Source organism: Gambusia affinis, linkage group LG05 (genome assembly GCF_019740435.1).
Source record: "Gambusia affinis linkage group LG05, SWU_Gaff_1.0, whole genome shotgun sequence".
NCBI classification, from domain to species: domain Eukaryota; kingdom Metazoa; phylum Chordata; class Actinopteri; order Cyprinodontiformes; family Poeciliidae; genus Gambusia; species Gambusia affinis.
This window is the reverse complement of record NC_057872.1, coordinates 9,447,986-9,472,590: the sequence shown is the minus strand read 5'-3', so window position 1 is coordinate 9,472,590 and position 24,605 is coordinate 9,447,986. Positions and strand designations below refer to the sequence as shown.

The following is a 24,605-nucleotide window of genomic DNA, read 5'->3' as shown; positions in this document are numbered from 1 at the left end:
CTCTGCACTCTATTTCCTAAAGTCCTCAGACTCCCATCTGTTTTGCAAGGTGAAAACAAAGTGGCTTTTACCATCTATGTGTTTACTTCCCCTTGTTTTGTTTTGGGTTTTTTCCCCCTTTCAAAGGCCTCCCTGGGAAGCACCAAGCATTCTATAAATACATTTGTGACTTTTTTTTTATTTTATGTTTAGATAAATTAAAACACTATGCTGACTACTGCTGCTTACAACAGAGAACAAACATAAATATTTGAAACTGCCTTGTTTCAGTGCTGTTTGCTCTTCCTTATTTAAACTTGTGGCTTCTTGAGTTTAAATGCATTCTTCTGAATCCGTTACAAATACCAGCTAATCTGTGGAGCCCTACACCTCGGAGTGCTCATTGATAATCTGTGTACTTCAGGGTCAACATAATTCATTCACAAAGAAAAGCCTGCGTTTGTGACCTGAATGCCGACTGGCCTCGGCAAATAGGAACGAGGACAGAACACACATTCTCCAATAAAAGACAAACACGCTAACATCTTGAGATATTATTTCAGCTGTGATCTGCCACTAAAGACACAATAATTCTTCGGGTTGCCAATTTCCATTTTAAACCACATTTCCTTGGTCGTGTTCCCTCTGTCCCACTGGCACAAAACAATATGCTACTTAGGCTGTGAGCTGAAGAAACACTTCAGGCTCAATTGCTACCTGTATAAACTAGATGTAAAGCGTTCTATTGATGTATTCTGAATCCCTTCTTTCCATGTCTCTATATCGAGAAAAAATATCTTTACTTTCAGATGACCAGAATAGCTTCCTTACACCCACATAAACGCAAGTACAAAAGACCTTTTTTTTTTTTTTTTCCCTCCAGGAGAATTTTTCACAGCCTCTAAAGTGGTTTTGTGCTCCTGTATTCTGGGGTTTTAGATCCATTCTTTGTGTCAAATGGTCACAAACACCAGGAAAGTGATCCGACTTCTTTAGAGCACCTCGGAACCAAAGCACTACCTTTATAGTACGTTCTTACCTGTCTGAGTTAAAGGTCTCCTTCAAGATACAGAAAGCCCTGAATAGTGGGTGATGAGGGGTTGACAGAGCAGCTCGGGTTTAGAAGATAGAAAGTCTTACAGTGGCTTCTAGGTATAGCGACAACTTTTACAGCTGTGAGAGGTAAAACCAAACGAGAAACACTACTTATAGTCCAGTCCACATATATGTCTGTATCAACACTTGAATATGCTGGTGCAACAAGAAACAAAACAGTCACCAAGCATAAGTAATAACTGGTTAAATCAACAAAAAAGGAAAATAAAAAAAAAGTTGCTTTGTTAATTGTTCACAACCAAGTTTGGATGTCCTTCACACATGGAGACCATCATACTCGATCAGAATGACGGATGGCCATGTGTGTTGGACCCCTCTGCCCATTGTGACAGCTGTAACCCCCACATGCCAGGACAAATCACCACATGCCCCCATGCCAGCCCACAATGTGCCCACCACCAAACTCTCTGATGGGCAGACTGGAGAACGAAAAAGCTGATCTTAGTGCCTTGTGGATGGTGTTACTGAGGGAGGAAAGCTAACATTTTGTTGTTTTCAGTATGGATGACCCATATTTTCTATTGGCACACAAATAGAGAAGAAGCACGGAGACTGTTTAGCCAATCAGGACACAAAACACAATGCATTGTGGAGAAAAAAAAAAGCACCAAAAACTCTGCGAAGCAGCAAGGCCATGAAAGGTGAACCGCATTATAGCGAGGGTCCACTGTAGTACATTGGACAGTGTTAAAATTGTACCAAAAAGGCCACCAGAGTAATTAAATCTAAACTCAAGCCAACTTGAGAATAAGACCAGGAGAAGACAGAACATAAAGCTGTAATGGGTACAAAAAGTGCCAATAAAGACCAATAAAATCAATTTATGTATCAGATCTTTGTTACGTCCACAAAGGGCACAACATATTTGAGGACACAAAGACAAAAATGAGGATTCAAAAGTAATTTTTATTTCAAAACTCTCTTGACCCTTTTCTTTAGGCTAAGCTTCTTTTGATTTCTTGTGAAGGAAAAGAGAAAATTAAATCCTCAGTTCCCCATGTCCAAAAAATAAAAGAAAATAAAAATCCCAAAGTATAAACAAAAAGTTGGACCTGATGAGGCGATCAAAAAGAACAAAACGGTACAGCAGGGGGCCAACCCTATACAAGGCCGTCGAAGCCCCTGCTAGTACTGGACTACAAGAAAAAAGAAACTACTGAAAAGGAAAAATCGAAAACAGGACAACCGGCCCCACCAGGTCAAAATCACAATCGAAAGAAAACAGCAACCAAACAAACGGCTAACAAAAAACTACCGCGTGGCAGGCTGGAGAAGTGCGTCAGAACGCATCCGTCCTCGGTGGTTGTTGGGAGTGGGCGTCGCCCTTTACCTGGTGCAACCCAGCCTATTTATAGGCGGTCCAACAGAGTCACAAATTAACGGACCAAATTACAAGAAAGAATTATCCAAACTCCAAGGTATATTAAACAATAAAAAAAATCATACAACTAAAGTCAATACAAAACGATCCAAGAGGAAAAAAATAGACAAAAATAAATACAATGTGCCGAAAGCACAAAACAGTCTTATTACTGTATCTTTTAATGACTTCATCATAGACTGCTAAATGCGAAACTCTGTAGTCTGTTGCTCCAGATATCATAGCATGGATCCCAATGACTCACACAGTCTTTTGCCCTCTCTGGAGAAAAAGGAGGACAGACGCCTTCGCTCTGCGTTTTGTCTGAGCCAGCTGGTGCTGAGGTGAGCTGGGCAGATAGCTTGTCCTCCTGCCAAGGCGTTTTTGTCCGCACATTCCTTCATCTGTCTAGAGCAGGAGAGCGGTGATAAATGTGGCAACTTGTCGGGAAGTAAATGGTGCTATCGAGTCACGGTCTGGTCCGGTGTGTCGGCAGAGTCGCGGGGCTAATTTTCCGCGGCGCGGCTGTAATGGGTTGTGCATGTCTATTTGTGTGTTTGCGCCAGCGCACCCCACCATGTGTCCATGTTCCACCTGGAACAGTGGATTAGGTGCAATTAATCTTAGTTAAGCAAGCCTTGTGGAGGGCTGCCTTTCTTTCTTGCGCACGCACGTACAAATACACACACCACCACAAGCAGCCACACAAACTCTCAGGGATGCAACGAGGAGAGAATGGGAGCTTGGTAAGGCAGCTTCTTTGTGCAATGCCACACTGACAAGTTAACCATATGCACTGTTGACAGCCCCGCTTGTCACTTGGTTTTGTTTTTGTAGCAGGAGACGATGAGGAAGGGAAAATGCTGTCACGTTTTCCGCGTATTGCGGTTCATCTTTTTTGAAGGGACAAAAGAGCAGACAAATTTTACTTGAAGTCCCTGTCAATATTTTATCTTACGATATGTTTAGTCGCGAGAGTTGACATTATGCTCCAGCGTACACGGCACAATGTGTAGCAGTCAGAGAGCGAGCGATGTCAAGCAAGACAAGCCAAGTGAAGCAAATTAAGTCAAATACTTCCTGCTACAACTCTTTCCTCCTCCGAGACAGGATCGGTGAACACAAGCCAGTCTTAGTTTACAAGAGTAGCTTCTTAGACAAGTGTAGCACAGCTGATAATGTTCTATGTAGTTTTCACAGCTTCAAGATTGACTGAATACAAACTATGTGATGTTTTCATGTCATAAAATGGGAGTTTGTTACAAGGTTTTCGCCACAAAAAAAAGACGAGCGAGAGACTACGAGTACAAAACAAATACTTTCGGGGTGATCTGACTGACAGCAGGCCGAGAGACTTTCAATTTATGGCCAGAGGGATGGCTCGAGTATACCCATGCTTTCTCCTCCTACTGTTTTCCTGCTCTTCTACTGACAGTTTCCTACGCACAGAGGGAGCCACTGAAAGGCTTCTTCTCCTTGGTTCGACAGGATTCACAGAAAGGACTCCAGTTCTGCCACAAATCCTTAAAATAGCCTTGCTCTTGGTGAAGGGAGCCGGATTGGTGGCCCCTCAGTCGGAGGAACAAACGGGCTTCCTCTCCTAACTTTGGTGAATTTAATCTACAGCTGATCTACTGCACTCAACTTTAACAGAGGACAGTTTACATTAAGACAGAAAAGGTGCAATACTTAAACTCCTCTTTGAACATTACAAAAATATAGTAAATTAACAAATTTTCTTTTTTAAAGGAGCAGCATTATCTAAAATCGACTGTTTTTGAGCTTTGCATCATGTTCCAATGTTATTCCCTCAACAAAAACATACCTAGAGCGTTGGTGGTGCTTTGATTCTGTCATGCATGTTTGAGAAACCTTTGAATCTCCAGTAGCACCCATTCAGCTGTGCAAGACACTGGTGCAGATCCGTCCAATGTGAATCCATCATTCAGCTCCATCAGATCAGCCAGCAGCGACTGGCAAACATCTGGTGAAACTGCACATCTGCCAAGTTCATTATGTGGGCTATTTCTCCAAAATGAAGAAGATTTTAAAATCCAAACCTTGTTCACAGCCACAAAAGTGAAAATGGACCCTCAGAGGGCCTTTCAGCAAGATAAAGGTCAAACCATGATCCTGCTAAATCAACAAAGAAAAGCTCAAGACAAAAAAAATGTACCTTTCTTCCACATCTGTGAATGCTATAAATGTCCAAGTTGTGAATATATTTTTTGTTTTTGGGTGCAACAGCTGTGACATAATCCCAGTTTAGGGCTTGTTGAGGAACACAGTAGTGCATCTTTACTTAAGGAGTAAAGTTCTGTATATTTACAAAGAATGGCCATGTTCTGTGACGTTCCATCCCAAAACTGCCCTGTATTCCCACATATTTAGAACACATATACAGGTGTTTGTACTCTAACCTCCCCCAATCAGGACTATCTGGGCAGAACAATTAATTGCTGCAAGACCCACATAATTTGTCCCGACAAAATCCCATGCGTCTACAACTGTGTGCAGCCGTCAGACTCGCATGAGTAAACAATGGCCCACCTGTGAATAGCGTGGCTCGACTGAGCAGCGGTGAAAAGGATGCGCTTCAAATATGCAGACATCTCAGGTCAAAGCCTTATAAATGTTCGGGCCAAACGATGTTGCTTAACACCCAGGGGTTGGATTAGCATTAAAACTGTTCAATAATTTAAAAAAATGCTGGCAGACAGAAACATAAGGGTAGAAAAAAAGGCTACCTCCTGCTCCACTAGTTTCCCATTGTGTCCTTTTAGAGGTGGGGATTTGTTTATTCCTCTAACTTAAGTCATGATTATTCCTCGACCATCTTTTTTCTAATTGCCATGTCCATGTTTTACACCCACTGATCAACCTTAGCTGGCCATTCTCTCCAATCCAGACTCTCCATCATTCTTACTCACCCTCATAACTTTCTCTCTTTACCATCCCTTCACCCATCACTCTTCCCATCTTGAAGTCTCTCTCTCCCCTATTTTTCACATCCTTGTTACATTCTCCTCTCTTCCTTTCCTGCAACCCCCTCTAACTCCCCACAGCCCACCTAGATAATGCTTTCTAACCCCCCCCCTCCATATGCCCCACTCCACATACTAAATTTAATGTGGGGCAGCATTGTGATGAGATGAGGGAGCAAATGAATAAAACAGTGGACCCGGTGCTGATGACGACTGCGCTCGGGGGACTCGCACTCCTGATTTATAACACCAGGTAGCGTTGAGGAGCGGGTGGAGGTATGGCTCGGCCAGATTTACATAACAGTCAAACAGAACCACACTTTAAACTGAAGGAAGAAAGTATTTGCTGACAGGAATGGTTTTTTTTTTTTTTTTTGGTAGATCTGGAGCAGACCCAGGTTCCCACTAAGAAAAACAACAACAAAATCCCCCTGAAGCGTGATAGTGCAACTTTAATGCATGTGCATTTCCCTTAAAGGTGGGCTTTGAGTGATTTCTAATTAGCCACTGTGAGGGAGGGCGGGCAGAAACGGAGGAAATCAATTCCCCATTTGGGGCAGGTAGAATGATCTATTGAAGGGCTCACCCCCAAGACAGACCTTATCAGAATGATAGTCCTCCAACTTTTCAGACACCACATACAGACGTGCTTCGTTGCATACTGAGAAGTGTTTGAGATGGTGGGGGCTGGGGGAGAGAGTGGAGGGCTCATGGCAGGAAAGGTTTTAATCCCCCTGACTTTAATTAACCCGCCATGAACGCGGCTGCCACCAATGACAGCTGAGAAAAACCAAGGGCTAACCTTGCAGACCTTAGTAGAGGAAAACATTGATATAATTGGACAAAATGAGTTCTGATTGTCTTCTCACCCGTGCTGCCTTGTGGTTGTGGTTTATGAAATTTTTTTATTTTAAGGAATTCAAGTACTATCCAGTTAACATTTTTAATTTTGGCATAGCCTTCTGAGTCTTTAATACCATAATCAATTATTGATTCACTGTCGGGTTAAAAAGAACATTTTACTTTGATCGTGCCCATCTACTGCTGAGTTTGTAATCATGCCCCGTGAGACTGGTCATCAGGAAGGAGTTTAAAGAAGTATCAGGTACTCTGAATTATGTAAAACACGCGGCTTCCAAAGTAAGGCAAGGGGACCCGTTTGTGCCAGACTGCAACTGCATTGAATTTAGCCCCTTAGCACAGATAGTTGATGCAGCCTATTTTTAATTAGGGCGATAATATAACCCACCAATTACAATTCTCTTACAATACAAAATGTGAATTACAAAGTGTTTGTTTTCATGAAAATACTTTTTGCATCAATTTGACATATTCTGATTGTTTTACAACAAAACAATAGTATCTCAGATGGACACAGAACTCTTGATTTAGAAGCAAAAATGGAAAGTTGAGGAATTTCATGAAATGGTCAAGACTTAAGGGATTTATGCTGTTTATGATTTTTTTTTTATTAAATCCAAGAAAGTGAATCATCCTGTTGATTCATGTGCTTATAGATCAAAAATTGTGAAAGAAAATTGGTTGTCCCATGTCTGCTTGTTTGACTTCTACATCTTTAGCTGTGCAGGCTATTTTGATGATCTAACAAATTTGACTTTTCCCTAAAAATATAAATGTGTTCACATTAAAAGAGAGATTGTTCTTGCCGCTGCAAACTCCTGCATGTCATGTGACCTTCTCTATATATTAAAAGATCGCTGGTAATGCAGATGAGAGCTGTGCCAAGAGAAGCCGAAAGACTAGCCATTAAGTAGTAAGATGTTCAAATCCAAGTTTATGGAGTCCGTGAATACATTTTAAAGCAGGTTTTGCTGACAGATGAGGAAGTTTCCACCTGCCGTAAAAAAGTTCCAAGCCAAATTGTAAACAAGTAAAATTAAAAAATTGTTAACGTTAACCCAGCACTTTGGCAAACTCCACCACATAAAAACCCGGCCAGCAGAAACAAGGTGAACGGGGGGGTTTCTGAACACTGCAGCAGGTGTTGAGTCGGAAGCATCTGTACAAACATAAGGCTGCTCAGCAGAATTACCCGCTGGATAAAGTATCTGTCACTGTCATGAAGAGAAGCTCCTGAAGCTGGAACAGAGTCAAAATCTTAAAGTAGACCACATACTGGTGTAAGGTAGAATGTTATTTTACTGCACTTTAAAGCAAATGAATTTTCTAACATATATGTGGCACTGATTCTGAAGAATTATCCGACTGGGACTGTAATGACTGAAACAACAACAGAAAAATAGTAATTATGACATCCCCAATTTAAACAAAGTCAAATTGAATTTGCCTACATAAAAGTTGTGCATGAGAGTTTGACTATTTCAGCAACTATCATCTAAGCTGGGAGTGGGCATTCATGGCAATGAGCGTCAAACAGGAAAGCTAAATGAATGTCTGCTGTCCAGAGTCTGAATGCATGGGATTTCAATGCTGTATAACATACTGAGTTTAAGCTAAATCCTTTTCAAAATTATGCCATCACACGCTGATTTTACAATGACAGCTGCTATTCAATGTGTTGTGCAGCCCTACACAAGTGAAATGCAAATCAGAAAAACACAATATGCACAATAACAAAGACCAGGAGGCAGAGAAACTATTCGCAACTGTCTTGAGGAGAACAGCCATCACTGAGCTCCAGTATAAATTAGACATCAATTGCTTCTGCTTTGCCAACACAAATTACAGAACCAATAATATTGAGTATACTGCAGTAAATCAGCAGCTGCTTTGTCATTTTCAAATCTTTATACAGTAATCTACTGAGGCTTTTCTACCTTCCTAGAAATCCCTGGAGCAGATCTCATTTTTGTTTTTTGTTTTATATTATTATTAAATTTTTATTTCAGCTAGTAACTGAGAAATCCAATGTCACCACAATTTTGTCATATTTAGGATGATCAGAAACCACACATTTTTTATTGGGATTTTATGTTTTAAACTATGACTGACAGCTGTGAATAAATTTGAAGTGAGTTTTGAAAACAGCAATTTTACATGTTTGTCTCCTACATGGTTTATGGAAAACCGCTATCGTTTTTTTTAAACTAACCCAGCTTTGTGGTTGTAATGTGCCATGTGAACGTGTTTAAGGACTTACAAGTAAATAAAAGTACTGACAATAATATATTCTGTGATTCTTGCTGGAGATTTGTTTTATGAAATCAGGAGAAATATGTGATAGTACTCTTCCATGAATTGAGTTTTTGCAGATATCTCTTGCAGGATCAAATGTCTTTCTTTAGAAAAAAATAAATAAATCACACCTTAAAAATTCTAAGTTGAAACTATGTGGTTAATTGGTTTGCGGAGAATTTAATCTGAGGCAACAGAGTGACATAAACAACAAACACCAAACTGAGACGAGGGTGCCAATCATCAAAATCTAGTTCATTAATGACTGCAGGTTGTTTACACATGAAGAGGGCAGCTTGCCTTCTTCTTTTTTTTTCGTTTTTTTTTTATTATCCATCTTGCTAGAACTAGAGTAGCTACCCGACAGTCAAACATCCAACTTAAATGCTCTTTGGAGAAAAGAAGACCATTAGGTGTTGTCTGAACCGCCTTTTCTACAAAAACACATGTCTAATTACGGACGCGGCGCGCTCGCTGCAAAACAAGTCTGGACGAAACCTGATTGTTTCGCCAGCCTGACAACTGCTCCCATCTTCTTGACCAATGAGAAGCGTGACTTGAAGCTGGACAGAGAATTTGGCTGCTAGCAGCACCTGCGTTGGACAGAAAGCTTGTAGCTTGGCTTGAGGCAGAAGAACAAGCAGAAGGAAGGGGGCTGGCAGCTAACTTTGGAGAGGGAAAACATGAAATGGATAGCACACAGATGAAAAATGTACAACATGCAATGATATTATGGGCACCAAGAGCCAGTCTGTTAGCAAAGTTTGACGCTCGTACCATATTTGTCATTAGAGGGGGATTCTTCTAATCAGACAAACAAACACTCCAAATAATTGTATCCTTGGCGGCGGGACTATCGGGCTTCCCAAAGAGGAAGAAAAAAAACTAAACAAACAAGACCACTGAAACAAATGACTTCCAGAAAACAAAATGATCCATTTCTGGGATATGATTATCCCAACAGGACATTTGTTGGGCGCTTCCATTTTTCTCTCCAACAGTAGATAAATAATTACTCCTCAGGGGGGCGGGAGAAATGGATGGAGGATTTGGTAACACACAAGGTAGAAGGTGAGCCTGTGATTTCAGAGAAGGAAAAGGGAAATAGAATTGAAGAGCAGAGGCACCGCTTACATGTGGCGAGTCTGGAAAGTGGAAAAAAAAAAAGGGGGGGAGGGGGGGTTAGAGCAGTTATAGATGAAAGGTGTGGAAAAAAAAGGAGAGAGGTCTCATTTCACCCTGTCTGCAGGAGGCCTCCTCCTGCAGATGAATGGGAGGAGGAAGAATTGGTTTGATAAAGTGACCCCCTTACAGACTGAAGAAAATGACAGCACCTTGTCAGTTTGATACATCCATAATATTAGTCCTGCGAGGCTTTAACGCGTTTTTATCTGGGACGCCACGATTGAGCAATTTACACAGTTTACCTAAAGACGCTTTAAATATGCATCTGACACACAGATGGTGGGAATCAGATATTTATATTTATGATGTAGTAAAAAATCTTTTTTTTTTCTTACCACCCGATATTAACTATATTTTATGATTTCAGCTCAGTATAATGAAGCACTTTTTTTGGCATTTGTTAAAATGAAATGTAGGAGATGTATTTTATATTACTTTACATTTTCCTTAGCAGAGATATTAGAATTGGTTTGAACAATATCACCTGGTTCAAGCATTTTTTCACTAGTCTTGATTAATTTCCCCCAGAAAGAACTCAGAAATCCAATCCTTTTCTAGTCAGTTAATGCACCATACATGTAACTCCCACACAACAACACCATGTGGAAGAGCTTACCGAGTGAATAATAATAAAGATGTTAGCTATTCTTAAGGCGCAGGCTGTAAGGAAGTAAGTAGTTATTTAAAAAGTGAACTTTACTTATTTATTTATCTACAGTTAGGCTAGCTGTCCTTTTTAGCTTTACCCAATAGGCCAAGACTTCATCGGATAACAGAAAACGTCCTGTTTTTTTAGCATTGGCTCTCCTAACCTGCATGCTGCATTTGAGAAAACCATCAGCGTTATTGAAATCTAAAGGTAAGATACACATGGAGACTTCTGTCTACAAATCTGATGCTCACTATCTGACCAGTGGGAGCTAGCATGTAGCAGGCTTCAAACAACAGGAGTGAATAAGAGTCGCAACGATGAAAAAATAAATTAGAGAATGTAGTAGAAGAACAATAAGACTTTGTGTGTGTGTGTGTGTGTGTGTTTGTGTAGGAGGGTCGCTATATTATATTTAATGATCAATTTATAGACTGATCATGAGCTTCTTGATCCAAATGGAATCAAATCTTGAAATGCCTAAAGATAAAGCCATGCACAGTGTGGGAGGCAAATGCTGATCTCGATGGGAAAATAAATAAATAAAAGTAAATAATGAGTTTGCTTCCAAAAGCAGACAGAGAGCTAAGGAGAAACATATTTTACCTTGTTAGAGTTATTTTAACAACAGATGGTTGCACAGCAGCCTTACTGAGTAAATCTGCTTTATGTGAAAATCAATCTTTAGCAGATTACTGAGACAAAGTAAGCCTTACAGTAACCTAATTTTATTCTGGCCTGTCAATAACTCACTCAAGGAATAACATATGATAATTATGTGTGCCGAGTCACACCTCATTAGATCTGCCATTGATGAAGTTTGTCCCCTTAAACAGTGAAAGCCAGGAGGAGGAGAAATGAGGGCTCATTTCTGGCTAATTTTATGAAGTGACTTTCATTTACGTGAAGGAGAGGAAAAATACGGCACGCTGTATTAAAACCAAGTCTGTCCAGCGAGTCCAAAGAAACTCAGAATCAGGCTCCAAACTCTATATCCAATCAAATCACTGAAGCTTTGGTATAAGAAACAAATCAACTTTTACAATATTTAGCTTTAAGTCCATCCAGTGTCCCTGGCATACACTTTATTTCAGATTCCCTGGCCAGCTAGCCAATGTCCTCCTCTTCAGTATTTTACTTTTATCCACTTCACTTCTCCCGAGTGTAAAATCCAATTGTAAAAACCCAAAGGTGTGAGCAGCTGCCATTATACTCATGAAAACATAAAGCCCATGGCAGGACATGAAATGATGACAAGAAAAATGTCTGCAACACTTCTTTAAAAAAAAGAAAGAAAAAAAAATATGAATACTGGACCAGTTGAGGCTAAAGAAAACAGACTGAGCTGACAAGAGCGATACGGATAAAACGCCAAGCTTAAGCTACCCAGCTTCACTTAAGAAGCTGAATGTTTTGGAACAAATTTCTGGCATTTTATTTATTTATTTAAATCCCATTTGCAATTGATTTAAGTTAACATTTTTATTGCAGCTGCAGAATAAAAAAAACCCACAGAAACCAAGTTGTTTTTACTGCAAGTCTCTCAGGGGTGGTGGGGATATTAAAATGACTACCTTCCACAGCTTCATTCATGCCAACATCCTTAATAATCTCTCTGTTCCAGGATGCAGCTTCTTTGTAATGCTTCGTCACCGATGCTGCAACAAAAAAGACGCGGAGCACGTATTTTATTAGCATGCTCCTCGTGTGCCTCTGTTGCTCAAAATGCCTCGGGAGTCACCGGCTGGAGTTGCACACATCTCCCTCTCCGTACGTTTAGTCGATGACGGAGGGACGGGGTGGGCAAAGGCACGGCAGAAAGGACGACTGGTGTCCAAGCCAAGGTTCTTTATTATTCTTTCTTCCTCATTGTTTTCTTTCATCCGAGGCTCATTCTGCTGCGTGCGAGTGATTACTGGTTCTCCTTCTAGCTCTTCACTCATTTTGGTCACACTTGCTGCCGCCGGCTGCCCCGTGAGCGTGGCTCCACACTGGCACCTGTTGATGAGTCGGCGGCATAGCACATGCACACACACACACACACACAGAAACGAGCTTGCTTGCAAACACGGAAATTGATGGATTAAAAAATATATATATACATCAGTCGTAAAGGTTGTCAACCCAAACCATCGTTCCTTTTGGAGACAAGCAGCAGGAGCGACGGTGAGTCAGTGAGGTGATTCAGATTTACACACACCCACACACACCCTGATCCCAGCAGAGAGACAAGCGGAGGCAAACACTATCCAGGGAACATGATGCTGCCACCTAGAAGAGTGTCAGCTGCTCAGCCGAAACTTTCTGCATCCAGAGGTTAATGATTAACTCAGTAGGCATCAGAGTTGATACAGGCAGAGCTGCAGCAACAGAAAGATATCATTCACCTCCTGCGATTCCAGTGGGAGGCTCACAATGCAGCAGTTTAAAGCTTCCCCTAGAAACACCCGGGCTGGCAGAGGAAGGTTAGGATAATGAACCGTAAGGAGGCTCTGCTTGATAAACTTCAAAACGACCAGTAGAGAGGATCACTGATGTTTCCCTCGGGAAGGCTTAGAAGATCTTCTGTCAGAGCAGATCTCCTACTCATCAGATCCATCCTTCCAATGTCTCAGATACTACAAGAGAGGCCAACAGCTGTATAAGAAACACATCACAAAGCACTTTTTCGCTGCAACAGGACCCCAGAGTGTGGTGGCGTGCATGCAACTAAAGATATAGAGGTTTAATTTTTCATTGTTTGCAACATTTCAAAACTTACTGCTTTTTTTTTCTGTTTCCATCCGCTAAGACCGGTACTAGTGCGATTGTTCGCCTGTGGTCAGCTCTGAGCCTCTAGACAGGAGCATGTTTTGAGAGACTTAATTCAACACAGCATGAAGAGCAAAAATCATGTCATAACACTGGGTTCCTTTAAATCAGGGCTAGTTACTGTATGATGTTTTTGAACTACCTTGTTGCTTAAATGTGCTATGCTAATAAACTTGACTAGAACCCAAGAGGATGAAGTGAAATAGAGCTGAAAAATATTAGAAAAAACACCAAATATCACATCCAAGCAGACCTACCAATTGCCATGTTGTAGTTGTTCATATTGCTATGACAACTGTAATTCAATGTAGTGCTCTGCTTGACAGTGAAATTTTGAAATGTAGTTTTTTAATGTTTTTCTGTCTGAATATGTTATTAACAAAGTCTGAACAGAAACTGCAAAATACTTTCAGAAGTTGCATTCAGCTCCAGCTCAAACCGTACACCTGCATCTCAGGGTTCAATAATTTACGGCTCACACATCACGTTCGCAGACTGTACGACCTGACTGCTCACACTGTACGTGAACTCTGGAATCTGGAACAGCAAAGAAGAAGAAAAACAGAAATGCGGAGACGCTCGCCGGAGAAGCCCGAACAGGAACAAACATGCTTCCTTGGCAATTTCTACCATTCTGTGCAACAAAAACTTCGAAAATGTTCCTTTTTCGCTTCCGTTTCAGCAGCCTGAGAGGTTCAGGTAAATTTGGCTCGTGTCGCTTCTTCGACAGCAACACGCCGATCCCTCATCTCACACTGAGGAATGATGAGCTACAAAGGCCATGTGTCAACAAAAGGCCAAAACATTTAAACCTTTTGCTAAGCCAGTTAACCCAGAATCTGTGGGTTTGAGGCAACAAGGCAGCCAAAACTAATATAGTGGATTTATTGCAACACATGTATACAAATCCACTCTGACAACAGTCATTTTTGTCATCGAAGTACCAGCATTATGATCCAAGATGCTTAAAATAAATTTTAAAAAATAGGGCTGAAAGATATCAGGAACGCGTGTAATCAATCATGGAAAAAATTGCAATTGCTGAATACTGCAATAATGAGTGATTACTAATCAACCAAATTTTCCTGATGCTTTCGTTTCCTTTGCATCACTACATTGCTTAAACTCACTTTGCAGGCATTAGATCGTTACAGATCTTCTTTGGAGACATTTTAGTGCAGGAAAGGAGAAAATACAAGACTGATGTTTGCAGAGCAGCTTCAGTAAACAAAGAGCACAGAAGAAGTGGTAGCTGTAACTGAGGAAACAACTCCGCAGCTCTACAGAGGAACAAGATGGGGCTCCACGAAAAATCGGGAAAGAAAACTGGAGGACCTTTAACCTGCAAAGGGACAAAACGGATTTGGCCATTTCCGAAGCTTGGTATATAGAACCTGACAGGAGGTATTCCTAGTAAATTTAGAATAAACAAAGATGGATCCCTGCTAACGCTAACAATGCTAACGGTTATAATCACTAATAAACATTAAGAACTATTTTAAAGACCACCAGCAATATATGTCGGCTCTGCTTTGCTAAAGTAGTAGAAGTTACTTCTGATTTCAGAGTCACCTCCACTCATAAATATTTAATGACTGGAAGCTGAGCTGCTAGGTGGGTGTTTGTTGCTGGATGTGGAAACGCTACGATATTTTACCAACAATAGAGTCCCATAAGTAAGTGTTGACAAGAACAGTTTTTTTGTTTTGTTTTTAAATACTGTTATGTTCCAGATTCAAGTTTTGGACTGGAAAAATTGGTCCCAAAGTCTGAAGAGCAGCGTTCACTGTTCTGTAGTCTCTGTTGGTGTGATTTTTATTTTTTCTCAATTCATTTACAAAACCAGGGAAAAAAGAAACAACAGAACAGGAAATTTCAACAGATCTTTAAATCCAAATAACCTGACTGAGAGCAGATATTGTTATTCATTTATTTATGAAGCCATCAGTGACTGACTGCCAACAGCAGACTATTTTTGTGAATCTCTTTGCAGCATAATGTGCCAAAATGCTTCAGTTTGCAAAACGACTTTGGTTTAACAAACTGATTATGAACATCTCTTAGCAGATATAAACTGAGCAAACACATCCGAACGAGCTTCTTGGAAGGTTGAAAGGTAGATTCCAAAGTCGACTTGCAAAGGCCAAATATCTGTAGACTCAAATATTACTCAACATTATAAACATTTTAGAGAATGTTCAAGCTAACCTTATTGTTAACTCAGCTCTTGTTGCAGAAAAATCATAAATGTTTTCGTCAGTATGATTATGCAACGCCAGTTTCGGCTTGGAGTATAACACTTCAGCTCTGGCTTGTGCTGCAGGTGTGCAGAGGTTTCGAGGCGACCCACTCCAACGGCAGCGCAGATGAAACACAAACAATTAGCCGCTGCAGAACACGCGGCGCAGGCAGCCGACTGGCCCAGCTGGTCAGCTGTTTGCGTGGGCAGATAATTCAGACTGAAGCACAGGAACAAAATTACCTTATGTACAGACATAAAATCAATTTACTGTGATGATGCTGATCAACTGTTTTTACTTCTGTCGCTGTCTCTGGCTTTGATTTAGAATCCCAGCATCACAGAGTGGAGAGATGCTGGAAGACAAGGAACCTGCAGTTCGTGGTGTGATCTAATATCCGACGGCACGCTCTCAGTTAGGAGAGCAAAAGTTGGCAGGAACTAGAGAAACATTGTGAATTTGGTGCCGCGCTGTCAGATCACCTGGAGCCTGTCACCTTTTGCAGATGGATCGGGATCCCTGTTGGGAGGAATTCTGTCCCGGCTCTGTGAGTCTGCCAGGAATCGCAGCGAGGCCGCTGTCGCTGAAGCCCTTGTTAACTTAAGAGTGGCAGATGGGAAACCTGGCCCTTCAAAAGTCAACATCCCAACAAGCTTTGGCTCCCAGCGATTCAGAAACACATAGTGGGCCGGCGTTCCTTACACTAATGACCTTTAGCTACCAGTGGTGAAGGTGTATCCTTCCTGGGTTTTTGGCAGCTGCTCATTAGCAACCGAGGCCTCTTAGACTCTCCTCCCTGTCCGCCTTTCCCTGCAGCTGCTCGCCTCCCTCAGACCAGCTTGCAGCGGGATGTGTTGAGCCTAACTGGGAACTGAGAGGAGTAAGGATCTGGCAGAGGTCAGAGGGCATGGAGGAAGGAGGTTGGGGGGGGGGAGGATTGATGTTTGCAGATGGGGAAGAAGTGAAAAGGTGTCGAGAATTGTCCGGAATCAGATCTCAGAGACTCGAGTACTGCATATTTTAGAGGTGAAATCAAGCTGATTTCCCTTCCACTTCACAATTACATATCTTGCGTTGCTCTATCACTTCAAATCCAAGCGGAAATTCAACGTACGGCTTCTGATTTAGTCAAATTGGACAAAGTTCAACAGACGTGAATACTTTTGCAAGACAAAATCAAAACATATTCATCACGGTGAAATATTTTTACCTCTACCCCTCATAGTCCGACTCTTAACTAGTTTAGCGCTAAAGAACAGAAGAGCTAATCCTCAGCTGAGAATCACTGTGAAGTGAAAACTTATGTCGAGCAACTCTCGCTCCGTTTTGTGAGCCAACAATGAGATTCAAAGTCGATAAATGTTTTGACCCGCCCGTCGCTCACCGTGATCAGATAAAGTAAACTATTCCAAGTCCAAAAATAAAACCGTATTTTCCACAGAAACGTGTCAAATTAACGCTCCTGCCGCCATCTGGTATATCAACCAGAGAACTTCGGAGCTAATTAAAAACCTAATCATCCCAATTTGCGATTTATAACCGCTGCACGGTGGAATTTAAATGACAAAGGCGCTGTTATCGGTAATGAGTGGAACAAGGAAGTGGTGAAATGTTACTGGAGCGTTCAAATATGATGATCGCATAAATTTGTCGTCGACTGTTGCGGGCGGATCGCGCGGCCACGGCAACTCAGCTGCACTTCCTCGCGGAGCTGGCGCTCGCTTTCAGCCTCTGAGCTCATCACTTTCGGTTACCTTCATCAAAGTCGGCGTCGTCCTCGGTGTGCTGCGGGAAGGGGAAGCAGTTAGTGATCTCCAGCCGGTCGTCGACCACCAGGCCCAGCAGGACGCCCTGAACCACCTCGCTGCCCTGGCCCTCTTCCTGGTAGTGCTTAATAATCTTCAGCACCACCTGCGAAAGCAGAGGGAAAGAAGAAGAAAACGAAAAAGGCAAACATCACTCAAACTATTTAACTAGAGCAAGTGGAAATAACTGAAAAGGCGAGTTACTGAGGTCTCTTTTATTCCCCAGCAAGAAATTTCATTTGAAATCCTGACCTGGAGTTTCATTTCCTCCTGTTTCTACTGTATTATCCACCGATTTATGTCATCAGGTTTAAATACGTCTCTGCTTGTCAGGTAGATTTGCCCTGATTAGTGTGATTTAAGAGCATTACTGTCCTTTTTCAGAAGCTGAAACGTTTCCATTTCTTCCTGATCTTCTGCAGAAGAGCTGCAGTGCAAACAAATTAAGCCTTTTTCATTACCATATAAAAGGACAATACAGACAAGAGCTCTGTGACCTTTGAATATAGTTAGCTGTTCTGTGAAAAGTAGATATTAAACAAATGACCTAGTTAAATAATGTGTTGCTCAGAGAAAGTAATTAATTTTTCATTAAGGATCATGTTAGGAGTTCCTTAAAACACAGACACACGCAGCATTTCTAAAAGGAATATTTTCATCCAGCACGTTGGAAAATTTAAATACTGAAAACATGAAGAATAATGTCCCACCACTCCATTCAGACTATTATAAAATGTTAATAAGCAACGTGGGTATCCTTGTACACAAGCCTTTTAGAACAAAGAAAGCATTTTACTCTGTCTAAATGTGACAAACATGTCGGGAATTTGCAGCAAACGCAACATGACGCCTAAAAAGTTCAGAAACGTGGTTTCTCCCGATGGCGTCCCAGATAAACCAACAACCTGATCATTTCCTCTGAAGTCTATATTAGGAAGCACTTAACCACATCAGACTTACTACAAGACTAAGGTTTTATCAGCAATGCCACGGTCGTGATGAGAGTTTCAAAATTCCGGTTTTGAATCAACATATTTATCTGGCATGCTTAGATTTTTACAACAAAAGAACTACCCCAACCTATTTTACCCTGACACTCCTAAATCAGTATCGTTTTGTAGAAATTGCTTTTCTACCGGAACATCTTTTAGATTAAAAACCAAAATTTAAAAAAAAGAATCCGTTTCCCTTCTTTTAAATTACACTTTTTATGTTGATCCATCACTTAAAATCCCACCCAAGTTTGCGGCTACATCACATCTTGTTCGAGCCGAAGAACTGAGAGCAACACAGAAAAGCAGCATCTGACCAAAACTGGTCGAAAGAACTTCCTGATCTTTGTTGGCCTCCATCTTGAGATTCCGCTTTAACGCACCTGATTGAAACGAATGGGTCGTTAGCAAGTCTCTGTTGAACCTGACGACAGAGTGAGGAGGCAAATCAATCATTAGCAGAAGGTGAGCTGGAGCGAGGGAAACGACAGAAACAGAGCGGCCAAAGGAGCAGAGACGGTGAACCCTGATATACCTGGTCTGTTGTCTGTTATTCAAAACTAAAACATTTCCAATACTTCTGAGAACCCGAACCGAAGCAAATCTATCAAAACGGTGAGGAGCAAAAATTATCCAGTTAAAATAAGACTGTGCAATTTGGGTTTCTGTAACAATAGATTAGGCCCCATGCATACACAATATATCGCCAAAACTACAGCATTTAACTGAGTAATCCAGCTCACAAGTTTTTATGCATTTTAGCTTGTGTGTTTCTTCTTTGGACTTTGAATTAGGAAAAGGAAAAAAAATCTGCATTTATTTGCAAATAAGAGAATTCATTTGGATTTAGGATCCAATAAAATCACCAAGCAACTACAAAAGACTTGAAATACAAATAAACTCCCTGCATCAACTTAAATGGAGCAGAGACCGAAAAAGAACGGTGCTGCAAGCAGAGTTTATGAAGCTTGAATGTAGAAGAAAGGTAAACAGATTCCAAAATACAGCAGATGGTTGACCTGCTGTGACACCAAAACACAATCAGTTCTTGCTGCCTCACAGGTCCATTAATACCCTCTTACCCCCAAAAAAGACATCCAGTTTCAGAACTAATATTTCCCACAAGGTTTTCTTGACAAAAGTTGGGTATACCTTTTTCAAGTTTACCCAGTAGGCATTTCCACCGCTTTATCTTCTAAATTACCAGCATTGAGATCAATTATTCCAATTTAACATCAAGGTTTTATTGACATGTGCTTAGTTAGTTTTTTCTTAATGAATTAACTCATCATCCTTAAAAACAATTTTTTGCTAAATTAAGCGTCATAGTAACAGACAGTGGTGAGCACATTTCCACTAATCCACAAACATGCTAACAGGGCTTAGCATGTTCAGCGTTTTTGCTAACGTTTAAAATGTTCAGCGCGCTTTGCTTCCCGCAAGGTCATTTTTCCAGGAAAAAAAAATTTCCAGACTTTACTTGGCTGTGTAGTAAACTTTCAGTTGAATAAAGTTCAACATCTTGTTTTGAAGTTTTGGTTATTGACTGTCAACATGTTTATATTTGGGCTCTTATTTTGAAGTGGCTAAAGACTGTTTAGTGCAGTTCAGTTTCCTCTCCCCCCATAACTTTATTTCAAACAAACAAACAAACAAAAAAACATACAGGAAAAAAATTAAAGCACAAAAATAAAATATCTAAAGGCATTACCTATAATACAAGATATAATCTCGAAATTAATCCGGTGCTTAAGGATTATAGTTTTTAGAGGGCAGATATAATTTGAATTGAAGTTAGCGCTTTAGGTTTAGTTTCAGCTAAATACCATGCTGCCTTAATGCTAGCAGAACTATTGTTTTGGATTAGGTCTTTAGAGTTAGCACTGCTAAAGTTAGATGTGCCCACCACTTGCAATATACATATTTTACATATTATATATGCACTGATATTGTAATTGCCACATCTCAAAGTATGAAAAGTCCTCAATAGCTTGCAGAAAACTGTCTAATTTCACCCTTGGTACTTGAAGGGGAGATTCTGGGACACATTACTCCGGCAATCACAGATGGGTTGGGTGGTGAAGTAGGAAGCACCACCTGCAAACTCCATTCCTGTGCATCCAACATGAACAAGCATAAAAGGCCAGCTGGTATTCAGCACCACTTGAGGAGGAAATGGTCTACATCTACATCTTTAGGAGGGCGGGGGGAGCATTAAATGTTTATTTAGAGCTTTTTGAGCATATATTGTGATACTAAAGGCCCTAATACTTCATATATGTATAAAATTAATGGAGTTAACTATTAAAGCTAGACAAAAGTGCTCTCTGTAGGATTTAGAAGGCTTGTTTAGCCTCTAAATCAGTGTCACTAATGGCAATAATGGTGTCCTTTTTCCCATACAAACAAGCCCACAAAAACTACGGCAACCAATTAAAGAACATAGAGGCATCTGGGAAAACGGAAAAGAAGTCATGCAACCCGTCTACATGAACAGAAAATGGTTTGAGAAAAAAAAGAAGCTGAAAAGCACAGCGTAGACAGGGAGAGCATAAATCACACTGATAAGAGTGTGGGCAGGTCACAGCCAGAGGCATTAATAATACACACATACACATCTACACAGGAGCAGGGGTGGCAGTTCTGCACCCATGATCACAACAAAACAACCAACACCACTATGAGGGAGCCCTTCCTGGTCACATCGGCCTCCGCGCCACTCACACACACCCACACACACATGATGTGGGCCCGTCCTGGGAGATGATTTATTTTCGCCGAGCGCCGGACTTGTCATGCAACAAGTTAAGAGCTGGGGGCAGTGAGGAACGCAACGATATGAGGTGGAGCAGAGAGAAAAACAAATCTCATTCCCTACCAGCCAGGATCCCTGAACTCGCTTTTTTTTTTTTTTTTTTTTTTTGAGCGAGAGTGTGAGGAGAGGAGGAGGATCTGAGCAGTAGGTTGAAGTGGGGAGAATCAAGAGTGAAAACAAAACCAGGAGGTTGGGGAGGAAGAGGGACGCGGCTCTGTGTCAGACAGGTGTGGCAACAGCCGAGGAGGCGAGGATCACCTTCTCCCTCACGCACCTGTTCAGGCCTTGGCTCCATTTTTTGGCCGTCTAATATCTTTTCCAGCTTTTCATCCCATCAGTGAGAGCAGAAATGCTTTCAGCTATCTTAGCTGTTGGCAATCTCTCCATCGCGCACTTAAAAGGCATCCTTCTGGGAACAGATTGGGAGGGCGGACAACAATCAACTGAAAACATCTGCAATAAGGTCAAACAAAGGGAGCCGCGTTCAAGTTGGGAGAAATTCCTGAGTCCACAGAAATGCTTCAAAAGCCAGTGGGGGGTGGAGGTGTGTGTGTGTGTGTGTGTGTGTGTGTGTGTGTGTGTGTGTGTGTGTGTGTGTGTGTGTGACTGGAGAGACATCCGTAGTACAAGGAAGAGGAAGGAAGGAGAGGAGGTGGGGGCTGGGGGGCTTCAGTGGATTTCGCTTCCTGGTGCTGAGTAAATGCCATCAGGTATTGTAAGCTAATCCCAGAAAGCTTTGAGTTTGTGCAAACCTCCATGCACACACACTCACAAAAAAAAGAAAGAAAGAAAAAAAACAACACAAACTCTCTTCAGCGTCATCTTTTAACGCTACCCTCGCTCTTACAGAAACATTTATTGATCTAGCTCACCAGCGGCTAACCTGGCAAGCTCACCTCATGTGAGCCCCGCTCCTCCCCCAAGTTGATGTGTGGACGGCATATTATAAATCAACAAGCTTAAAATTGAATTGTGCAAAATCAATCGCGATGCAGATCTCCCGTTGGCTACGTTTAATTCTGATCATAAATCTTCTCTGGCTCACACACACACACACACACACACACAAAAAGAGTGCATATTCCCGACACAACGGGGTACAAATTAGGAGAAAAAGGAACAATCCCTTTGATGAGTTTAGTCATTTTCTGTGCACCCCTCGAGTGTGGTAGTTGGACGTAGGGTACTGTGGTAGACGGAGAGATCGCTCTAACGAGGCATGAGTCGTCTTTTGGGTTCACCCGTGGACGAAGACGGCCGCAGAATCTTTTCGCCTGCCGACTTGGAGAGATCTTAACACAAGCATGTTTGTCCGAGGAGAACGGAGTGTTTTAATTCATGTGGAAGTAGAGTGTGCACCTGCTCGCTCTGCTGATTGTTTGCCGCAACTTCGTTTCAATTCGGGCGGGGACTCTTGAAGGAAATGAGATGACACCTGGTTTGAAGTGGCTAGCAGAGGCACGCAAATCAAATTAGAAATAAGCTTTGTGTTTGTGAAGGATGCAATTCCAAACACGCCGCGCGTCGCTCAGATAAGAGCCGCTTGCTTTCCGCGCTTGGCGGGCAACGTGGGCGCACTTCAATAAGTTTGAATAATCGGGAACGGTAATGCGTTTCAATATTCAATTCAATAAGTGAGGAATGGGATCATATCAGTGCATGTTTTGATATAAACCCTTTGGTTTTCAACTGAAAATTTCCAAAATTTCAACAAACTGTTAGAAGTTTGTGGAAAATCTGAATTTAAAAAAAGGAGGAAAATTTATCAAGAAGTATCTCACTCCTTAAGCTGGCATTTATGATTCAGTAATTGTAAGTGACCTAAAAGAGGAAAGGTCGAACAATGAGGGGAAAGAAGGCTTTTAATACAGTCTGTGGAAATATTTCAGATGATTACAGACTGTGTGATGAATCTGAATTTAAGTTTCATTTTTTAAACTGAATTACTGAAATAAGCTACCTTTTCTATGACAGGCTTTTTTGCTGGGGTACATCAGTGTTTTTTGCACTGGTGCACAGTAAGTGCTAGATCTCTCCCTTAAGCTTATTTTTAAATAGCTTAGATCAGGATAGATTTTTTTTTTCCTTTTAAACCAGCCACTAAGTAAGAGGAAGCAGCCACAAATATCGATTCAGGATTTCAGAAGTGTGAGCCAGATTGTGAAAAAATGCTTTAAAGAAGGGAAGTAAAAGATCTGCTCTCTCCGTGGCATGTGATCTATGTCACATTATTGTGTGACATATTCCTGACAAGACCGGGGCTTATGGGCCTGAGGCATGTGTAAAAGCCTCAGGGGAAGAGTGGAGTTTTCTGCCACTGTGTCTGTTTTATTCTTATGTAGACTTTGAAACTAAAAAAAAAAAAGACTGGCAGAGTCACAAAGAACGATAAGATTAAACTCCTTCTGAGAGAATACCCCACTACCCACCCTTTTTATTATTATTACTCCCAAGAGCTTTTCACATTCATGCTGCTAAAAATACATCCCACAGTGTGCCCTGACTTTCTTCCTAATTCACGGCACATAATACAGAGAGGTGCCTGACGTACGATGTGCGTCACCATGAATGAAAAGCGGCTCCTCTCTAGAGTTTCTTGCTTTTTCTTCCAAACACAAAACTTGCTTGATCTCCGTGGCTGCTCAATGGAAACCCGTTGCTTTGTTGAGATCCAATTCTGTAGCGACACGGACCGCTGAAACATCTTCAAAAGCAAAAAACGTGCAAGTTCTGCAGCTAAACCTCCGACAGGTTGGTCATGATGCAACGCAGTGGCAACTGCTGCATGTCAGTGCTTTCAAGTAAGGCGACGCCCATATCCCATAAATTTATTTTGAGCTTGCCTAAAAAGAAATAAAAAAAAAAAGAAACTTCTCTACAACTGCCCCGTTTTTAAAAGTGACTTGATTAAATTAGCTGGGAATTGGGGAAAAAAGGAATTGGGGAATTGGGGAAATCTAAATAGTTCCAACATTTTATATTTTACTGAAATATTTAGATGCAAAAGCACAACCAGTGATATGAGGACAACTTTAAAGAGACAGCCAAGCAGAAGGCAGAAAGTGCTGTGTACAAATCGTGCATGCATGCGTCCTATAAAGAATAAGCCGCTTAATGTCCAAATCCAGTTTAGTGTCCAAAATGAGGGAGAATCCAAGTGAATCCTAATGAGACAAGTTTGTCCTCTACTGTTTGCACAGAGGTACTACACAATGTAAAGATGAATATGCACCGGTTTAGTATTCAGATGATCTCTGGGGAGAGATTAAAACGCAAATCGATCTGATATCGGAATATGGGAAACTTTCCCCTTCATCAGCAAGTCAGATAAAAAATGTTTAACCCATTCATTAAATACATCAAAACATGGGTTTTCCACCATTCCTTCCAGTCGATAAAAGTATCAACCTAAAGAACATCATTTGAAACACATTTCTGAGTTGAATTTTTAAAAATAATAATAATAATTTTAAAAAAAAGTCCGACTTCTTTTGTATTCTGTTGGATTCAAAA

At 41.2% G+C, this 24,605-nt stretch overlaps 1 protein-coding gene across 1 annotated transcript in view; it reads right to left on the bottom strand.

Annotated features, from left to right (window-relative positions):
* The window catches only part of LOC122831602 (eukaryotic translation initiation factor 3 subunit H), a 70,643-nt gene that overhangs the window by 44,513 nt on the left and 1,525 nt on the right, over positions 1-24,605 (bottom strand). Inside the window, exon 2 of the mRNA XM_044117900.1 lies at positions 17,235-17,391. Within this exon, the coding sequence (XP_043973835.1) occupies positions 17,235-17,391 (157 nt within the window). The remainder of the gene's footprint in view (positions 1-17,234; positions 17,392-24,605) is intronic.